General features: G+C 43.4%; 1 protein-coding gene across 1 annotated transcript in view; it reads right to left on the minus strand.

The window, feature by feature from the left end:
• Positions 1–570: 570 nt before the first annotated feature.
• LOC141148495 (hydroxyproline dehydrogenase-like) overlaps positions 571–15,808 on the minus strand; it is a 29,568-nt gene continuing 14,330 nt past the window's right edge. Inside the window, exons 2-10 of the mRNA XM_073636015.1 lie at positions 15,418–15,611; positions 12,658–12,778; positions 9,622–9,705; positions 9,440–9,520; positions 8,180–8,326; positions 4,315–4,481; positions 4,112–4,222; positions 3,023–3,111; positions 571–998 (exon numbers count right to left, since the gene is read on the minus strand). Of these exons, the coding sequence (XP_073492116.1) occupies positions 829–998; positions 3,023–3,111; positions 4,112–4,222; positions 4,315–4,481; positions 8,180–8,326; positions 9,440–9,520; positions 9,622–9,705; positions 12,658–12,778; positions 15,418–15,611 (1,164 nt within the window). The 3' untranslated portion in view covers positions 571–828. The remainder of the gene's footprint in view (positions 999–3,022; positions 3,112–4,111; positions 4,223–4,314; positions 4,482–8,179; positions 8,327–9,439; positions 9,521–9,621; positions 9,706–12,657; positions 12,779–15,417; positions 15,612–15,808) is intronic.

Raw genomic sequence — 15,808 nt, forward strand, 5'->3', positions numbered from 1 at the left:
CATAGGTTGGACTTGATGGACTTGTGTCTTTTTTCAACCTCACCTACTATGTAATGGCGGTGATCAGCAACTTAGAGTGGTGTGGCGGACAATCTGACATTAACGAACACTGAGTGGGAATTAAGACACTGACATCTCCAGTGACACTAATACAGTGATAATACTATACACTGTCACTGTACTAATGACATTTGTTGGGAAGGGGTTACTATCTAGGGGCAATCAAGGGGTTAACTGTGTGCCTAACAGTGTGTAATGTGCTCTGCTTTTACTAATAGATGTGGCTGTGCAAAGCAGGGAGAAAACACAATCCCATTTCTGCTCTGTGTACAGAGCTCTGTGTTGTTAATAAACACAGGACTCTGTACTGTCATTCGCTAAGCCGCTCAGCAGGCCCAAACTATACATCATTGGCCAGGACCTGCTAACCGACTTGTGCTGTAGTAAATGACAGCGACCCCTGGCCAGAAATGTTGGCTCACATACAATCCAGCGCAGCTGGGCCACCCTGCTGCAATAAAAAGGTAGTGGGTGGTCCTCAAGTGTGTAAGTAACATAAAGTAGACCCCATTCTAGAAAAAGTTTTATTGAAATAGTCACATGACACATTGGGGCAGAGCTTGTAGAAAATGGTATCATCATATACGGCAGCATGGATACTAAATACATTTCTGAGTGTAACACATCAGTGAGCAGAACTCTAGACTGTGCTCGGGGTGATGAGAATCCTTCCAGGGGAACCCTCGGGATGGGCCATGTATGTACAAAGTCCCCTGTAATATCCCCCTCCTGTCTGGGGGGGGTCTCGGGTCCCCTTGTTGGATGGTTCTAGTTTCGGCCAAACAGACGTCTCCTCCACTCTTTATGTAGGAGGTCTCTCTCCTTTCGGATCCCTTGCAGGACACTCTGGTTCTCTTGGGCCCTCCGGATCAGATAGGGCAGCACAGAATCCACTGATCCATATGGAATAGACTTATACACCAAATAGCCTGCCTGACCTGGAGGAGGGATAAAAAAAAAGGAAAATAAAGAGTGCAAAAAATGGAGAATAGAATAATATATAATATATCTATTAAATCAAATAAGGTACATAGAGAAAAAGGCCAGGAGCCCATGCTCTTTGGATCATACCTTTCAAAGATCCAGTTCACACAAACTTGTTGGTAGATGCTGACAGTTTCGTCTGCTTGTCTGGGAGTTCCCATTGCTGTACACCTGATGTGCCCATTATGAGGGGTTCCCACCAGCCCTGTGCTGGGTACTGGGCCTGCACACCTGACGTGCCCATTATGAGGGGATCCCACCATCCCTGTGCTCAGTTCTCAGGTCTGTACACCTGCTGTGCCCATTATGAGGGGTGTCCACCAACCCTATGCTGGGTACTGGGCCTACACTCCTGATGTGCCCATTGTGAGGGTACCTACCATCCCTCTGCTGAGTTCCCAGCGATGTACAGCTGCTGTGCCCATTATGAGGGGTTCCCACCATCCCTGTGCTGAGTTCCCAGGTCTGCACACCTGCTCAGCTGATTATGAGAGGTTCCCACCAATCCTATGCTGGGTACTGGGCCTGTACACCTGCTGTGCCCATTGTGAGGGTACCTACCATCCCTATGCTCAGTTCTCAGGTCTGTACACCTGCTGTGCCCATTATGAGATGTTCTCACCACTCCTGTGCTGGGTACTGGGCCTGCACACCTAACATGCTCATTGTGAGGGTACCTTCCATCCCTGTGCTGAGTTGCCGGGTCTGTATACCTGCTGTGCCCATTATGACGGGTTCCATCATCTCTGCTGTATTTTTTATTTATTTAAAATGTAACAGAAGATGGAACACCCAAAATTCCCAGGAGAATAGGAGCAGATCTGGGATCAAAGTCGTGCGTTTTTGCCGCCATTTTGTTCAGGTCACCAATGTAAAAGGCAGAAAAACACCTGTAATCTGCCCCAAAGAAGCTCATGTTCTTTTTTTGCGCTTAGGGCATTTTTCAGGCGTTTTGCTTCAGGTGACAAATCGCTCAGATGTGAACAGGTGCCATTGAAATAATTGGGATTTTGCTTGTTGGGCATTTTTCGGGGCGTTTTACGAGCATTTTATGAGCTGGAAGCGCTCAGGTGTGAATCCAGCCTTACTATTGGGGTTAAGTAAAAAGGTCGGGGTTACCTCAGCCCACTAGGTTTCACTTATAACTAAAACATCAAATCCGGGTGGACTGGCCATTTAAGCTTTTTTTTTTATCGATTAGACTCCTTTCACACTGAGGTGCTTTACAGGTGCTTTAGCACTACAAATAGCGCCTGTAAAGCGCCTCTCCTCTCACTCCAATGTGAAAGCCCGAGTGCTCTCACACTGGGGCGGTGCGCTGGCAGGACGTCAAAAAAGTCCTGCAAGCCGCATCTTTGAGGCGCTTTAGGAGCGGTATGTATACACCGCTCTCACAGCGCCCCCTGCCCATTGAAATCAATGCATTGAAATCAAAAGCGGCGCTTTTAACCCTTTTTCGGCCGCTAGCGGGGGTTAAAGGCGCCCCACTAGCGGCTGAAAGGCACCGCTAAAACGTCGGTAAAAAATAGCGGCGCTTTACCGCCAACGCCCCAGTGTGAAAGTGCCCTTATTGTTACATTGATCTGCTTAAAGTCTAAGTGAACTTTCAGGTTAAATTTATCTAAATACATTCCAGGTGTACCAAAATAAAAGGTGTCCAAAGCCTTGCATTTTTTTTTTCACTCGAAAGCAGCCACAGCCTGAGTAGATAAGCCTGTCCCTCCGCCCGCATGCTGCAGAGAAGGACATTTGCTCTCTTTGTGGAAGCAGTGGTCTCTCTCTGCAGAAGAAAAATCTGCCAATATATCTCTCCAAGCAGTAAAGTTAATGCTGATTGGAAAGCTCTAACATTGACACATCAAGGGGTGTGTTGGACCTCCGCAGACAGAGCGCTGCTTCCACACAGAGAGCAGGGATCCTTTTAGATATTTGTAAGCCTCTAATATCTAGATATGGAGTGTCCTAACAGGAAACATACCCAGCGTGAGTGAGACGTGGTCACACATGCCCAGCAACTGTCCGAAACACACCGCACCGCTGTGCTTGTCAATGGCGAGTTCCGTCATCCTGTAATCGGAAAAAAAAAATCACATCTTACTGATTTGTAACAGAACTACCAAATACACAAATATATCTTCCACTAAATAATAGAGCATGCACGATTCTGGCCAAAATGAGAATCATGATTTTTTTTTGCTTGGAATAAAAAGACCACGATTCTCGCGGCGTAAAATCTTTCACTTTTTACAAAAAAAAAAATTGGGCTAACTTTACTGGTTAGTTTTTTTTTTTTTTTAATTCATTAAAGTGTAATTTTCTCCCAAAAAATTGCATTTGAATGACCGCTGCGCAAATACAGTGTGACATAAAATGTTGCAACAACCACCATTTTATTCTCTAGGGTCTCTACTAAAAAATATATATATATATATATATATATATATGTTTGGGGGTTTTATAATTTTCTAGCAAAAAAAAAAATCCAATCCAATGAAATGAAACCAACAAATGTCAGAAAAAGGTTTAGTGTTTAAGTGGTTAAACTTCCCTCATTTTCACACCAAAGTGTATTCCTTTGATCTAAAGGACAAATAGTTACAATGTTTATACTTAAGTTCCACTGCTAAAGAATGTTGTGATTCTTGGCAGACTGCCCGTTTTTTTTTTTCCTTTCTTATGACGGCTTTAGCAGAGCAGAGAGAATTCTTTGCATAGAAAGAATCAGGAAATACTTTTTTCAAGATTGCAACGGGGAAAAAAAAAAATCGCGATAACGATTCTAAACGATTAATCGTGCAGCTCTACCAAAGAATCTGACACATAAAACCAAAAATATTTGTTGATTTGCCAGAAATCCAATGAGTTCCTAACTTCTTGTTTGAGCCGACAACACTGAAATCTCAAACAGTGTTGTCAGCCCTGCCTGAGTTCCCCTCTGCTGGACTACAGAACACCCCCCCCCTCCCCTCCACTGATCTCCATAACATGAGGTGGAGCAGTTCTGTAGTCCAGAGGGGAAGAATCACTGTCAGTGAAGAATTGTCAGAACTTTGCTGCTTGTACTTACCTGCGTACTGCGTGAAGAACAGACTCCTCGTTGTGACTGGCGATGATGAGATTATAACGCTGCCCCTCCCGTCCAATCAGATCCAGCAACTTATCCAGGGAGCCGTTGTAACTAAAGAATATAAAAAGGTTAAAAGTCACGAGAAAATGGATTATGGAAAAGAGGCATTGCCATAGAAGACAAAGAATATGAAGTAAGCATACCTTCGGTTAGTGGCTTCCCAGTCTGGCTGTATGGGGTCGGGGTACCCCTTTACTTTAGCCAACTTCCTCTCCTTGTCCATGTACGCCCCACGCACCAACTTCACCCCGAAACACAGTCCCAAACCCACCGCCGTGTCCAAATCCTGGGACAGGTTCCGTATTGAATCCTACTGGAGCAAAACTGGTACTGAGTCACTAGATCTTAACCCCGGGCTCCTTTTTTAATCAAAAATGGCACCCCCTGCAGCTTACAAAAATGCACCTTAACCACTTAAAGTGGTGTTCCACCCCAAAAAAAAAAAAAAAAAAAAAAAAAATGCATGCAAATTCATAAAAAAAAAAAAATAAAATATATATTTGTTTTTTATCTAACCTCTAAATGCCTGTTGCTAGGGGGTCCCTCGTAGTCTGCCTCTTTCAGTGCCTGGGCTGGTGACATCACTTCCATCTCGGCACAGGAAGGGCTCCGCTCTGCTCCCTCCCTCTTGTCAATCATCTGGGACCCATTACAGGACCCAGGTGACTGAGCAGCCAATCATGGCACACGGCGCCGCTCGTGCATGCGCAGTGGGTGCCCGGCTGTGAAGCCACAGCCCGGTGCCCACAGTTGCAATGCCGGCGCCGCCAAACAGAGGGGGAGACGAGCGGGGCTTCGATCCCCCGCATCGCTGGACCCTGGGACAGGTAAGTGTCCAATTAAAAGTCAGCAGCTGCAGTATTAGTACTACTAATACTGCAGCTGCTGACTTTTAAATTTTTTTTTTTTTTTTAATGGGCCCTCCTCTTTAAGGACCAAGCCTCTTTCTGAGATTTGTTGTTTACAAGTTAACAGGTTTTTTTTTTGCTAGAAAATTACTTAGTGCCCCCAAACATTATATATATATTTTTTCTAACACCCTAGAGAATAAAATGGCGGTCGTTCCAATACTTTCCGTCACACTGTATTTGCGCAGCGGTCTTACAAGCGCACTTTTTTGGGAAACAATACACTTTTTTTGAACTAACAAATAAGACAACAGTAAAGTTAGCCCAATTTTTTAAATATTGTGAATGATAATGTTACGCCGAGTAAATTGATACCCAACATGTCGCGCTTCAAAATTGTGCCCGCTCGTGGAATGGCAACAAACTTTTACCCTTAAAAATCTCCATGGGCGACGTTTAAAAAATTCTACAGGTTGCATGTTTTGAGTTACAGAGGAGGTCTAGTGCTAGAATTATTGCTCTCACTCTACCAATTGCGGCGATACCTCACATGTGTGGTTTGAACACCGTTTTTATATGCGATCGCTACTCACGTATGCATTCGCTTTTGCATACAAACTCGGTGGGACGGGGCGCTTTTAAAAAAATAATTTTTTTTTACACTGTTATTTTTAAAAAAATTGTCACTTTTATTCCTATTACAAGGAATGTAAACATCCCTTGTAACAGAAAAAAAGCATGACAGGACCTCTTAAATATGAGATCTGGGGTCAAAAAGACCTCAGATCTGATATTTACACTAAAATGCAATAAAAAAAAAAAATGTCATTTAAAAAAAAAAGAAAAAAAAAAAATCCCTTCCGCCCTGCAATGATATGGAGACGGGTGGGGGCCATCTTCCCCTCACTCGTCCCCATGTCAGGAGAAGGATCCGATCGCCTCCGCCGCTGCCGACGGCTCCAGTAAGTGGTGGAGGGCATCGGAGCGCGCAGAAGGGGGGCCCTCCCGCTCCGGAGCGCGCAGAAGGGGGGCCCTCTCTCCCCTGCCACCGATAAAAGTGATCGCACAGCGAATCCGCCGCAGAGACCACTTTTATCTTGAAGCGGACAGCCCGCTGAAGAAGAGGATACCGGGTATGGCAGCTAGCTGCTGCCATAACAACGATACCCCTCTTCAAAGTACCGACGTATAACGACGGTGGACTGTCCGGCAGTGGTTAAGCTGCAGTTCCCCCTATGACTAAGGCTTTGGCCAAAATGCGTTAGCATATTACTGCTGCACCCTGCTATGTAACCAATAAGGAATTGTTCAATGGATGTTACTGAGCAACCGGCTTCATTGTATTTAGGATTGTTGCTAGATTCCAAAGGCATTTGGGCCAGAGTACCGGTTCCCAGTGGCCCAGGTAATCCACGATAGAGCATGCTTTTTTGTGGACTGTGTTTGTTACCTCTTAGGGACAGCTGTGTGTTCTTTTATTCACCTACATTCTCTCCTTGTTAGCAATGCCAACCCAGTGTTGAGCTGTAAGGACCCAATGAAGGCTGACCAGTTTTTTAGTGCATATCACAAACTAAATGAATACTTAAAAATAATGTGCATATATGAACATGAATAATGAAAAAGCATCAAGTGCAAGTATCCTACTCACATATCAGGAAAAAGCAAGATGATCTCCGTGGCCCCTGTGGCGACGTCCGTTCAGACGAAACACGTATGTGTCAGGAGCGTCTAGCGCTCCTGCTCCTCGTTCCAGCATCCTGCTTTTGGCTATGGCATTCTCCCTGTCTTTATTCACCTGCAAGGTGATTGATGTGGTCAGTCTCTGGGTGGAAACCAAAACTATAAGCCAGCCAAACACTCACTCGCATGCTTGCGATAGAGAGTGATACGTGTGTAATTCGTGATCAAGCCCCCCCCCCTGTCTGTCTGCCCTGCTCTGTTAGTTTGGATTTCCCTGTGTATGACCTTGGACCGGATATTGGACTATTCCCTAAACTCAGCCTGTCTTTTACCTGGACTGTCATAGAACCACTTTGCCTATCTGCCAACAGCAAGTACCTGTTTGCTTTGCTCAGTTCGTGCTTGCCCTGGCATGGTGGCCAGGCACTACAGCATTGTGTATAAGACCTGGGGGCAAACAAGTACCTGTAGGCCTGCTTCCCTTATGGGGAGGGGGGCTGCTATAGGAGAAGAACACAGTAGCCATCTATAGTGTCTGACCACCTGCGTTTGGGGTAAGCGTGACAGTGTGGTGGAGTTTCATCGGTGACGTCATCATGCCCACCAGGATGCTGGATGCTGTATCTGTGACACGCTGACTTGCTTTTTGTGATATCTGAGTAGGATACAATAAGTGCATGAAATACCGCAAATAAATAATAAAAAAATTGACAGTTCATAAACATGTCCCATAAAAGAAAAGCGCAAACTCAAAGTCCTTCACATAAATAAGTGCCTGCAATCAGAAAGAAACCGGCAACTCGAGATCATAAAAGATTCCTCTTCCATAAAAACCTCTGTGCACCAAATCACCAGTTAGCCGCTAACCAGAAAGCTAGATCTCAAATTATAAAAGGTCTAACAATGCTTGTAAGGAAAATTCCCAAAAATCAGAAAAAACGAGGATGGATGGATGGGAGTTGAACCAACGTTTCCACAGCCAGCAGCTTATACCACCACTTTGTAGCAGGTCACATTAAGGTATTCCATCGATCAACACACATATACCATATAAAAGAGGATGTAGCTCCGCTCTATGTGTTTCGTCTGAACGGACATAGTGACGGGGGCCACAGAGATGATCATGCTTTTTACGATAAGTGAGTAGAATACTTTCACTTGCTATTCTTTCATTATTTATATGTTTATATATGCACATTATTTTTAAGTATTTATTTTGTTTGTGATAAGCACTTGATATGAATTAATATTTATTTTGATAGCCTAACACAGATTGTTTATTTTGTATATAAAAATACATGAGTGGAGAGAAATATGAATACCGATTAGAGGCTGGTTCTCTTTAATGGCTTATTACCAAAGAAGCCCAAAAACGTATCCTTAGTTATCAAGCTTGATAACTTTTTAAATTTTTATCTAAATTTGCACGAGGCAACCTCAGTTTATACATGTCTAGGCTATAATTCACAGGAAGTACCTTCAAATAGCATTGGTAGGTGTTCCAGATCCACGGCTCCTGGCGGTTGCACTGAGCCATCATGGCCATGGTGATCAGACTGAGAGCGGGGTTGATGTACGTATACTCCGCGTCCACCAAGACCCGCACTTGTTTCTGCTTGGCATGCTGGGAGAGAAAACAGGAGATGATTTGGGGCTGTGTTATACCTCCCCTATTACTAAACAGAAGCGCCAGCAAGTCGGATAGAACCCACCTAATTTCCTGGCTGGAGAACAGCATCATGTGGCCCTCCTCAGCCTGATTTTCCCTGGCCTGCCTTTTTCGTTGACTGGATCTGATTTTCAATCATAGAGGCTCATCATTGCATATGGGTGTTACCTAGGATCATCGGCAGGCCAAAAGCAGCCTGCCTAGGCTGTGGAAGTTGGCCACTCTGAGAGGTTGGGGGGGGGGGGGGAGCAGGGCGGTTGGAGTCCACCACTGTAGGGGGAGGTGTATAAGGTCCATCACCATGGCACTGTTGTTGGAAATGTTGGAGTCCACTACTTTAGGATTGAGGTGTATGGATTCCACCACTGTGGCACTGTTGGGGAGGGTTTTAGAGTCCACTACCGTAGGGCAGGGTGTGAGGGTGTAAGGAGTCCACCACTGTGGCTCTGCCGGGGGTGTTGGAGTCCATTACTGTAGGGTGGGTGGGGGGTGTATGGAGTCCACCATAGTGGAACTGTGGGGTGAATGTTGGAATCCACCACTCACTGTTGGAGGGGTGTAGGGAGTCCACAACTGTGGCACTGTGGGGGGGGGGTGTTGGAGTCCACCACTGTAGAGGCGGAGTGTTTGGCGTCCACAAATGTGACACTAGAGGGGGATGTTGGAGTCCACCACTGCAGGGGCAGAGTGTATGGAGTCCACCACTGTAGAGGCGGAGTGTATGAAGTCCACCATGGTGGCCATACACACCACCATTGCCACCTTGCAGCACTTATTATGTTTACATTGTCATTGATCATTTGCTAGTAATTTTCTAGGCAGCAGTGGCGGCACAAGTTTAGAATTTATTCTTTTATGTGGAGAATTGTGGAGTCAGGCCAGTAACAAGCCAGCAACAAGCCAGCAATAGAAGCAAAAAAATGTCAAGTTCCCAGTTATGCCAAGCAGTGGAAGATGAATTGTGCATTGCTGCTCTGACAAAGTGACTTTGTAGATTGTCTCTGGACTTTAAAGCAAATCCCTACTATTACACTTATAATAATAATAATAACATAGTATTGTATCTACCTTTCCAACCCGGCTGAGCCTGCGAACGGAGTTCTGTAGGTGACGGTTCTGTTGCTCTGACAGAAAGGAGAAAGTAGAGTCCTGCAGCAAAGATGGGAAAGGTGTGGAAGTGTTTGGTTGTATCAGAGCTACTGACCACCGATGTACGAGTGTGCTATTCTCTCCGGGTCATAGACACTCACCTCGCCCTCCATGATGGACAATATCCTGTGTGGACTAAGCTCCTTCCTCCGAGATGGATCAGACAAACACACAGACAGAACTTTCTAAATGAATGGAAAATAATACAATCAGTGGCATTTTCTGATCCAGTATGTATCTATTCAAGTGAACCTGTCCTACACCAAGTAGTGCGTGAAGGACGACAGGAGCACCAGATGGAACAGTGGAAGAGTCCAACACCACCATCAGTGTCACCTATCCGTGCCACTTACCAGTGCTCATCAGTGCTGACTATCAGTGCCACCTATCAGTGCAGTCTCATCAGTGCCCACCAGTGCCACCTCATCAGTGCAGCCTATCAGTGTCCATCAGTGCTGCCTCATCAGCACCCATCAGTGAAGGAGAAAAATGACCTGTTTTCAAAATTTTATAACAAACGATGAAAAATGTTTTTTTTTTTAAATCAAAATTTTTGGTCTTTTTTCGTTTGTTTAGCAAAAAATAAAAAACCCAGTGGTGATTAAATACCACCAAAGGAAAGCGCTATATTGATTGAAAGGAATGTGCTGCTTCTTATTTGCATCAGAACTGTTGCTTTTCCCATATAAATCAACGGGAATGCAAAAGCAGCTTGAAGCAGATTGATGCGACTTAGAAGCAGTTAAAATGCACCTGTCAATGGTCATCAAACTGATGCAAATGCAATTATGGAATGGAATACTTTGGGAGCAAGCTGCATTTTCCCATGCAGATGGGCCCAAAGCCTAGAACCCTTTGGTACATAAACCATCTTCTCAACAGGAAGTGCCAGCACAGGGACCTTCATAGCAAGATCACCAAGTTTTCATTAAATGAAAACTGCAGATCAGAATACCAAGTTTAAATCAATGGACTTTTACGGTAACCAGGTAACAGGAGGAGGTTAAGGGTGGTATGTGATACTTCAAAACGAGGTATACCTGGCAGAGGACACTTCTCACTCAGTAACAGTAGCACAAGTACAGGTATATTTGGAACTGTCTACAGATTTACAGCTGGGGACCATGAAGTAGCTTGAGCACAGGTAAAGGCAGACTGGGACAGTCCATAGTTCATGGCTGGGGACCATGAAGTAGCTTGCGCACACGTATAGGCAGACTGAAACAGTCTATCATTCACAGCTGGGGACCGTGAAGTAGCTTGAGCACAGGTAAAGGCAGACTAAAACAGTCTACGGTTCATGGCTGGGGACCATGAAGTAGCCTGAGCACAGGTAAAGGCAGACTGGAACAGTCTATGGTTCATGGCTGGGGACCACGAAGTAGCTTTAGCATAGGTAAAGGCAGACTGGAACAATCTACGGTTCATGGTGGGGACCATGAAGTAGCTTGAGCACAGGTGAGGGCACACTAAAACAGTCTATGATTCATGTCTGGGGACCATGAAGTAGCTTGAGTACAGGTAAAGGCAGACTGCAACAATGAATGGATCACGGCTGGGGACCATGAATAGCTTTAGCACAGATAAAGTCAGACTGGAACAGTCCACAGATCATGGCTGGGAACCATGAAGTAGCTATAGCACAGGTAAAGGCAGACTGGAGCAGTCTTACGGTTCACGGCTGGGAACCGTGAAGTAGCTTGAGCACAGGTAAAGGCAGACTAGAACAGTCTATGATTCATGGCTGGGCACCACGAAGTAGCTTTACAGGTAAAGTCAGATTAGAACAGTCTACAGTTCATAGCTGGGGACCACTAAGTAGTTTTAGCACAGGTAAAGGCAGACTGGAAAGGTCTACGGTTCATGGCTGGGGACCATGAAGTACAGTGGCTTGAGCACAAGTATGAGACTCTACTCACAGGATCCCCCCCCTTCTCAGGTCACCAATAAATTCGCTCAGGAGGGAAAAAAAAGACAATCTCTCCAGGGTTCCAGACTATATTTGTACCAGCCACCATATGGGCACCCCCCTCCATCTCAGGATGGACCCTGCTCAATATTCAGGCTGGTTGTCTGAATTCTCCTTCCCAAATCTCCAGAATCTCCTTGTAGAATCAGGGGGGAACAATCAAACTCTCAGCCTGTGAAGCCCTAAACAGACCAGACCAAACCACTGCTCCCCTGATTACAGAAATGGCCAAAAACTAAATTTGTCTAGTGGCCTAACTGAGAGGGTGCTACATATATACTTGAAGGGGATCCATCATGAAGAAGGGTTTTTGTTATGCATTGGAATAAGTATATATGTAGATTTTATATGATATAGAAATAATAAAAAGTTTTAGTTTTTTTCAGACATAGTCCCTGTGTACCTTTTAAAGTCCATTGATTTATACTTGGTATTCTTTGACATAGTTGGGAGGTGGCACCCGAAGTCGCATGGACCTAAAGTCTTGTTCAGTGTGAACGAAGGCTCAATATTATAACTTAAGCAGATCAAATTAAATGTGTTAAAAATGTTTTTAACTTTAGACTAAGTTTTTGTAATTTTTTTTTTTTTTTATAACTATAAAGATTATATGAGTTTTAAGTTGTTTGAGTTTACATCAACTTTAGACAGAAAGGGAGCCTTTATCAGCTGTGGATTACTTGTCCTTCGGTCCCCGGGCTGCACTCAGTTCATGGGTTTACTGGAATCATTCATTTTGAATAGGACCCTGTTACTAGGTGCTAAGTCTGTGATTGCTGACCTCCTTCTGAATAAAAATCTTACGTACTAAAACAATCTTCAACCTAAGGGTTGATATGGAGTCTGGAGTCCTGGGCAGCAGCCCATTTTGCCCTTATTGTAGCCCATTATTGTAACCCACCACTGGCTCTTATGCAGGGTTGGGCCCTAGGGGTAGGCTGTATAAGCGACAGCCTTGAACACTTCTGTATGAGGTTGGCGCAAAAAGGGCAAGGCCTGCAATCCGTACTGCTGATGTAGTTATCAGCTCATGAAGGGAGGAGGCGCACTTTTCACCTTGGGTGCTAGAAGATCCTGTCCCGCCTCTGCCATCATGCACTCACTTTAGGCTCTCCATCTATTTCCTCCCACTTATCCTCCTACTGCCCATCATCAGTCTCTCACTCACACACAGATCAGCACTCATGAGCGCCGTGATCTTCAACTGCATCATGGGGCGATCACCACCCAAGGACGAGAGATCCACGCAGTTCAGCATGACATCTTCATTCTGCTTGTACCAGTGCTCCCTGCCAATCAGAAAAGATATAGATAAAATGTACCAATATACGTATTAAGCAAGCTGAAGACTTTGGCATATCATAGTGAACGTCTATTTGTTTTAGGCACTATAAATAGAGTGCAGTACTCCTTATCACCAGGAGGTGGCACTGGAGTCTGCCAGCAACAGCGACCTCTACAGGAGAGTGCAACAAATTAAGTTTTACTTTATAATTCTCTTTGTATTATATAACATTGGAAAATATACAAAGTTATGTTACACAAAATCTAATAAGAAATGTTATCATTTTTCGAAGACATTTAAGAGGAACACCCAGCAGATATATAAACATTTCTTAACCCACTTATGTACTCATTAAAAATTAAAAGAATTGATTTTTTCTTAGCACTAGAATATGAGTCTTAAAAGCCAACTCCTGGCTAAAAAGTTTTTCCTTTCATTTTTAAGTTTCCGATAGTGTGCGAAAAGGTTAGAACCTATATCAGATTTTTATTGGCACCTGTGACCCCCACTGGGGCTGGACAGGAAGTGGGAATGATCTCTCTGAATGGAGTCACAAACAACAATTAAAGTAATTTTAAGATGGAATTACGCTATGAGCATGTTTTCTTTGATAATGGAGACATCTAGATGGGAGGAACATCTCGCACATAGAGGACCCCAAAGGCAGAAAGGAACTACTTTTCCGGCTCGTTATATACAGAGATCTGGTGAGCTCAATATCCAAAGGGAGAGGTTCTCACGAGGTGCGGTGATGGGACTCTTGGATGGAATCTGGTGTTTGATCCCTAAGAACTATTTTAGGACATTTTATGGTTTTATTTTGGACTTTTAAAGACTCAAAGGGTGAACTATACCTGAGGAGCACTGCTAATGCTGTGATTTTCAATTTTGAAGCATATATTATGAATGATTTATAGCAGCCGCTGATTGTGCAATTAACTCTTTTTTCTCTTGAATAGTATAATTGCATAGGTTTGTACTTTGTGTGCACTTGGAGAAAGGGATTTATTTGCTACGGCCGATTCATTTACTTTCTTTTAGGGTTGCGCCGATACTAGTATCGGTGCCAATACTGAGTATTTGCGCAAGTATCGGTACGCCTGCAAAATGCACCGATACCTGAAACCAATACTTTCAGGCTTGGTTCTTTGAGCTGTCAGTGGGTCTCCCCTGTTGACAGCTGAAGTGTTAAAGAAGTCTGGTAATTGGAGCTGTCAAAAAAAAAAAAAAAAAAAAAAAAAGCAGCCAGGAATGTTTATTAACAACATTGCTCAGCTGCTGAAACATTAAAATAAAAAGAAACCATGTTTCTTTTTGAATCTGTTTCTTCATCTGCAGATCAAAGGGATGAACAAATGTTCCTCTGTTTAACCCCTTATTAAACCTTAATTTACTCTAATTAGCCTTAATTAACTCCCTATTATCCTCCATTTAATTTGTTTCCTGCTTTTTTTTTTTTTTTTTTCACATCTATTTTATAAACGATAAACAGTTACAACTTTTTTTTGTTTGCTTTGTTAGTGAATATTTTACACATATATATTAACATATATTTACACATTTCACATTGAAAAAGCGTAAAATTAAAAAAAAAAAAAAAATCTATTTATTTCATTTGTAAATAACTTTCAATGCTTTGTACCATTGCTGACAGCTGAAGTGAAAACAAAACAGGTGCGGTAGGTATCGGCGAGTACTAAAAAAAAAAAAAAAATATGTATCGGTGGTACTCGTATTCATTGGAAAAAAAAAATGGTATCGTGCATCCCTACTTTCTATACAGTTGAAGTTCTACCTATCCTCGATTGCCTTAAACAAAATACATTTGTTCAGTACAGTGAGGATAGGTAGAACCTCCCCCATTGATCTGATTACCCTCTCTTCCTGTGTGGTCACCAAGACAGAAAATAAGGGGGTAATATCTCCAATGACAGCAATGAAAACTTGGCAGAGCTTCTAATACTTGTGTACTCTTTATGAAACTGGAAAAAAAAAAGTCTAGCTTCAGTCTGGCCTTTATATTAGGATTCTATAGGCAGCACTCCAAATTAAATCTAGGGGAAAGAGTAGAATGTTGACCCTATGAGTTTGCTGCTTCTCTTACATTTGTCAATAACAGCTTGAGGACAGGGTGATGACCAAGTTGTAAAAACTGCAGTAAAGAAAAGTGGGAACTACAAATTATCCTAGATTGTAAGCTCTAACGAGCAGGGACCTCTAAATCCTTCTGTTTTAAATTGAATTTTAACTGTACTGTCTCCCCTCATGTTGTAAAGTGCTGCACAAACTGTTGACCCAATATAAATCCTGTATTATAATAAAAATAATAATAATAATAATAATAATAATAATAATAATAATAATAATAATGTAGTATGGCCAGTGCTGGGACAAGGACCCAAGGCAAAAAAGGACCAAATGTTCCCCTTCCGCCATGAACTATGAACGTCTTGGTTGCAAGTCCTGCTGAAGCACCCAAGGTGACCAGATTTTCTGCCATGACATTGGCCTGGTCCCGAGCGGGGCCCATGGGCCTTGATCACAAGAATTCCAACTTTTGGCAGGCACAACAGTTACTGTATCTGCATTTCAATAGTGTATTTAGTTGTCTACTTGGCTATCAGCTTGAAAATTGCTGCTTACCCAGTTTTGCCCTCTCCCAGGTCTTCCTCAATGGGCACAGCCAACATGGGCCGAATACCTAATTTTCTCAACCTTTCCATACACGCCTGAATTTCCGTAAGGTTCTCCCCAGCAACAAACTGTCCGTACACGGTGCCTCTCATACCCCATTCGAAGACGCGGCGACCCATAAGCCTGCGGGAGACTGTCATGAGCTGGAGAGATAGTAAAATGGGTCAGTTATACAGTACACTTTCCAACATACAGCTTTTTAAATGACAGTTAAGTCTTACATTACGACATAATATATATGAAGAGCAAAAAGTAAAACCTTAAAAATTACATAAGTTTCAAAAGTTTTTCATGTAAAATATGTTAAAATCAGACTTTTTCATCTATGGTACCTCCAGAG

This window comes from Aquarana catesbeiana, linkage group LG06, assembly GCF_042186555.1.
Source record: "Aquarana catesbeiana isolate 2022-GZ linkage group LG06, ASM4218655v1, whole genome shotgun sequence".
Taxonomy (NCBI): Eukaryota; Metazoa; Chordata; class Amphibia; order Anura; family Ranidae; genus Aquarana; species Aquarana catesbeiana.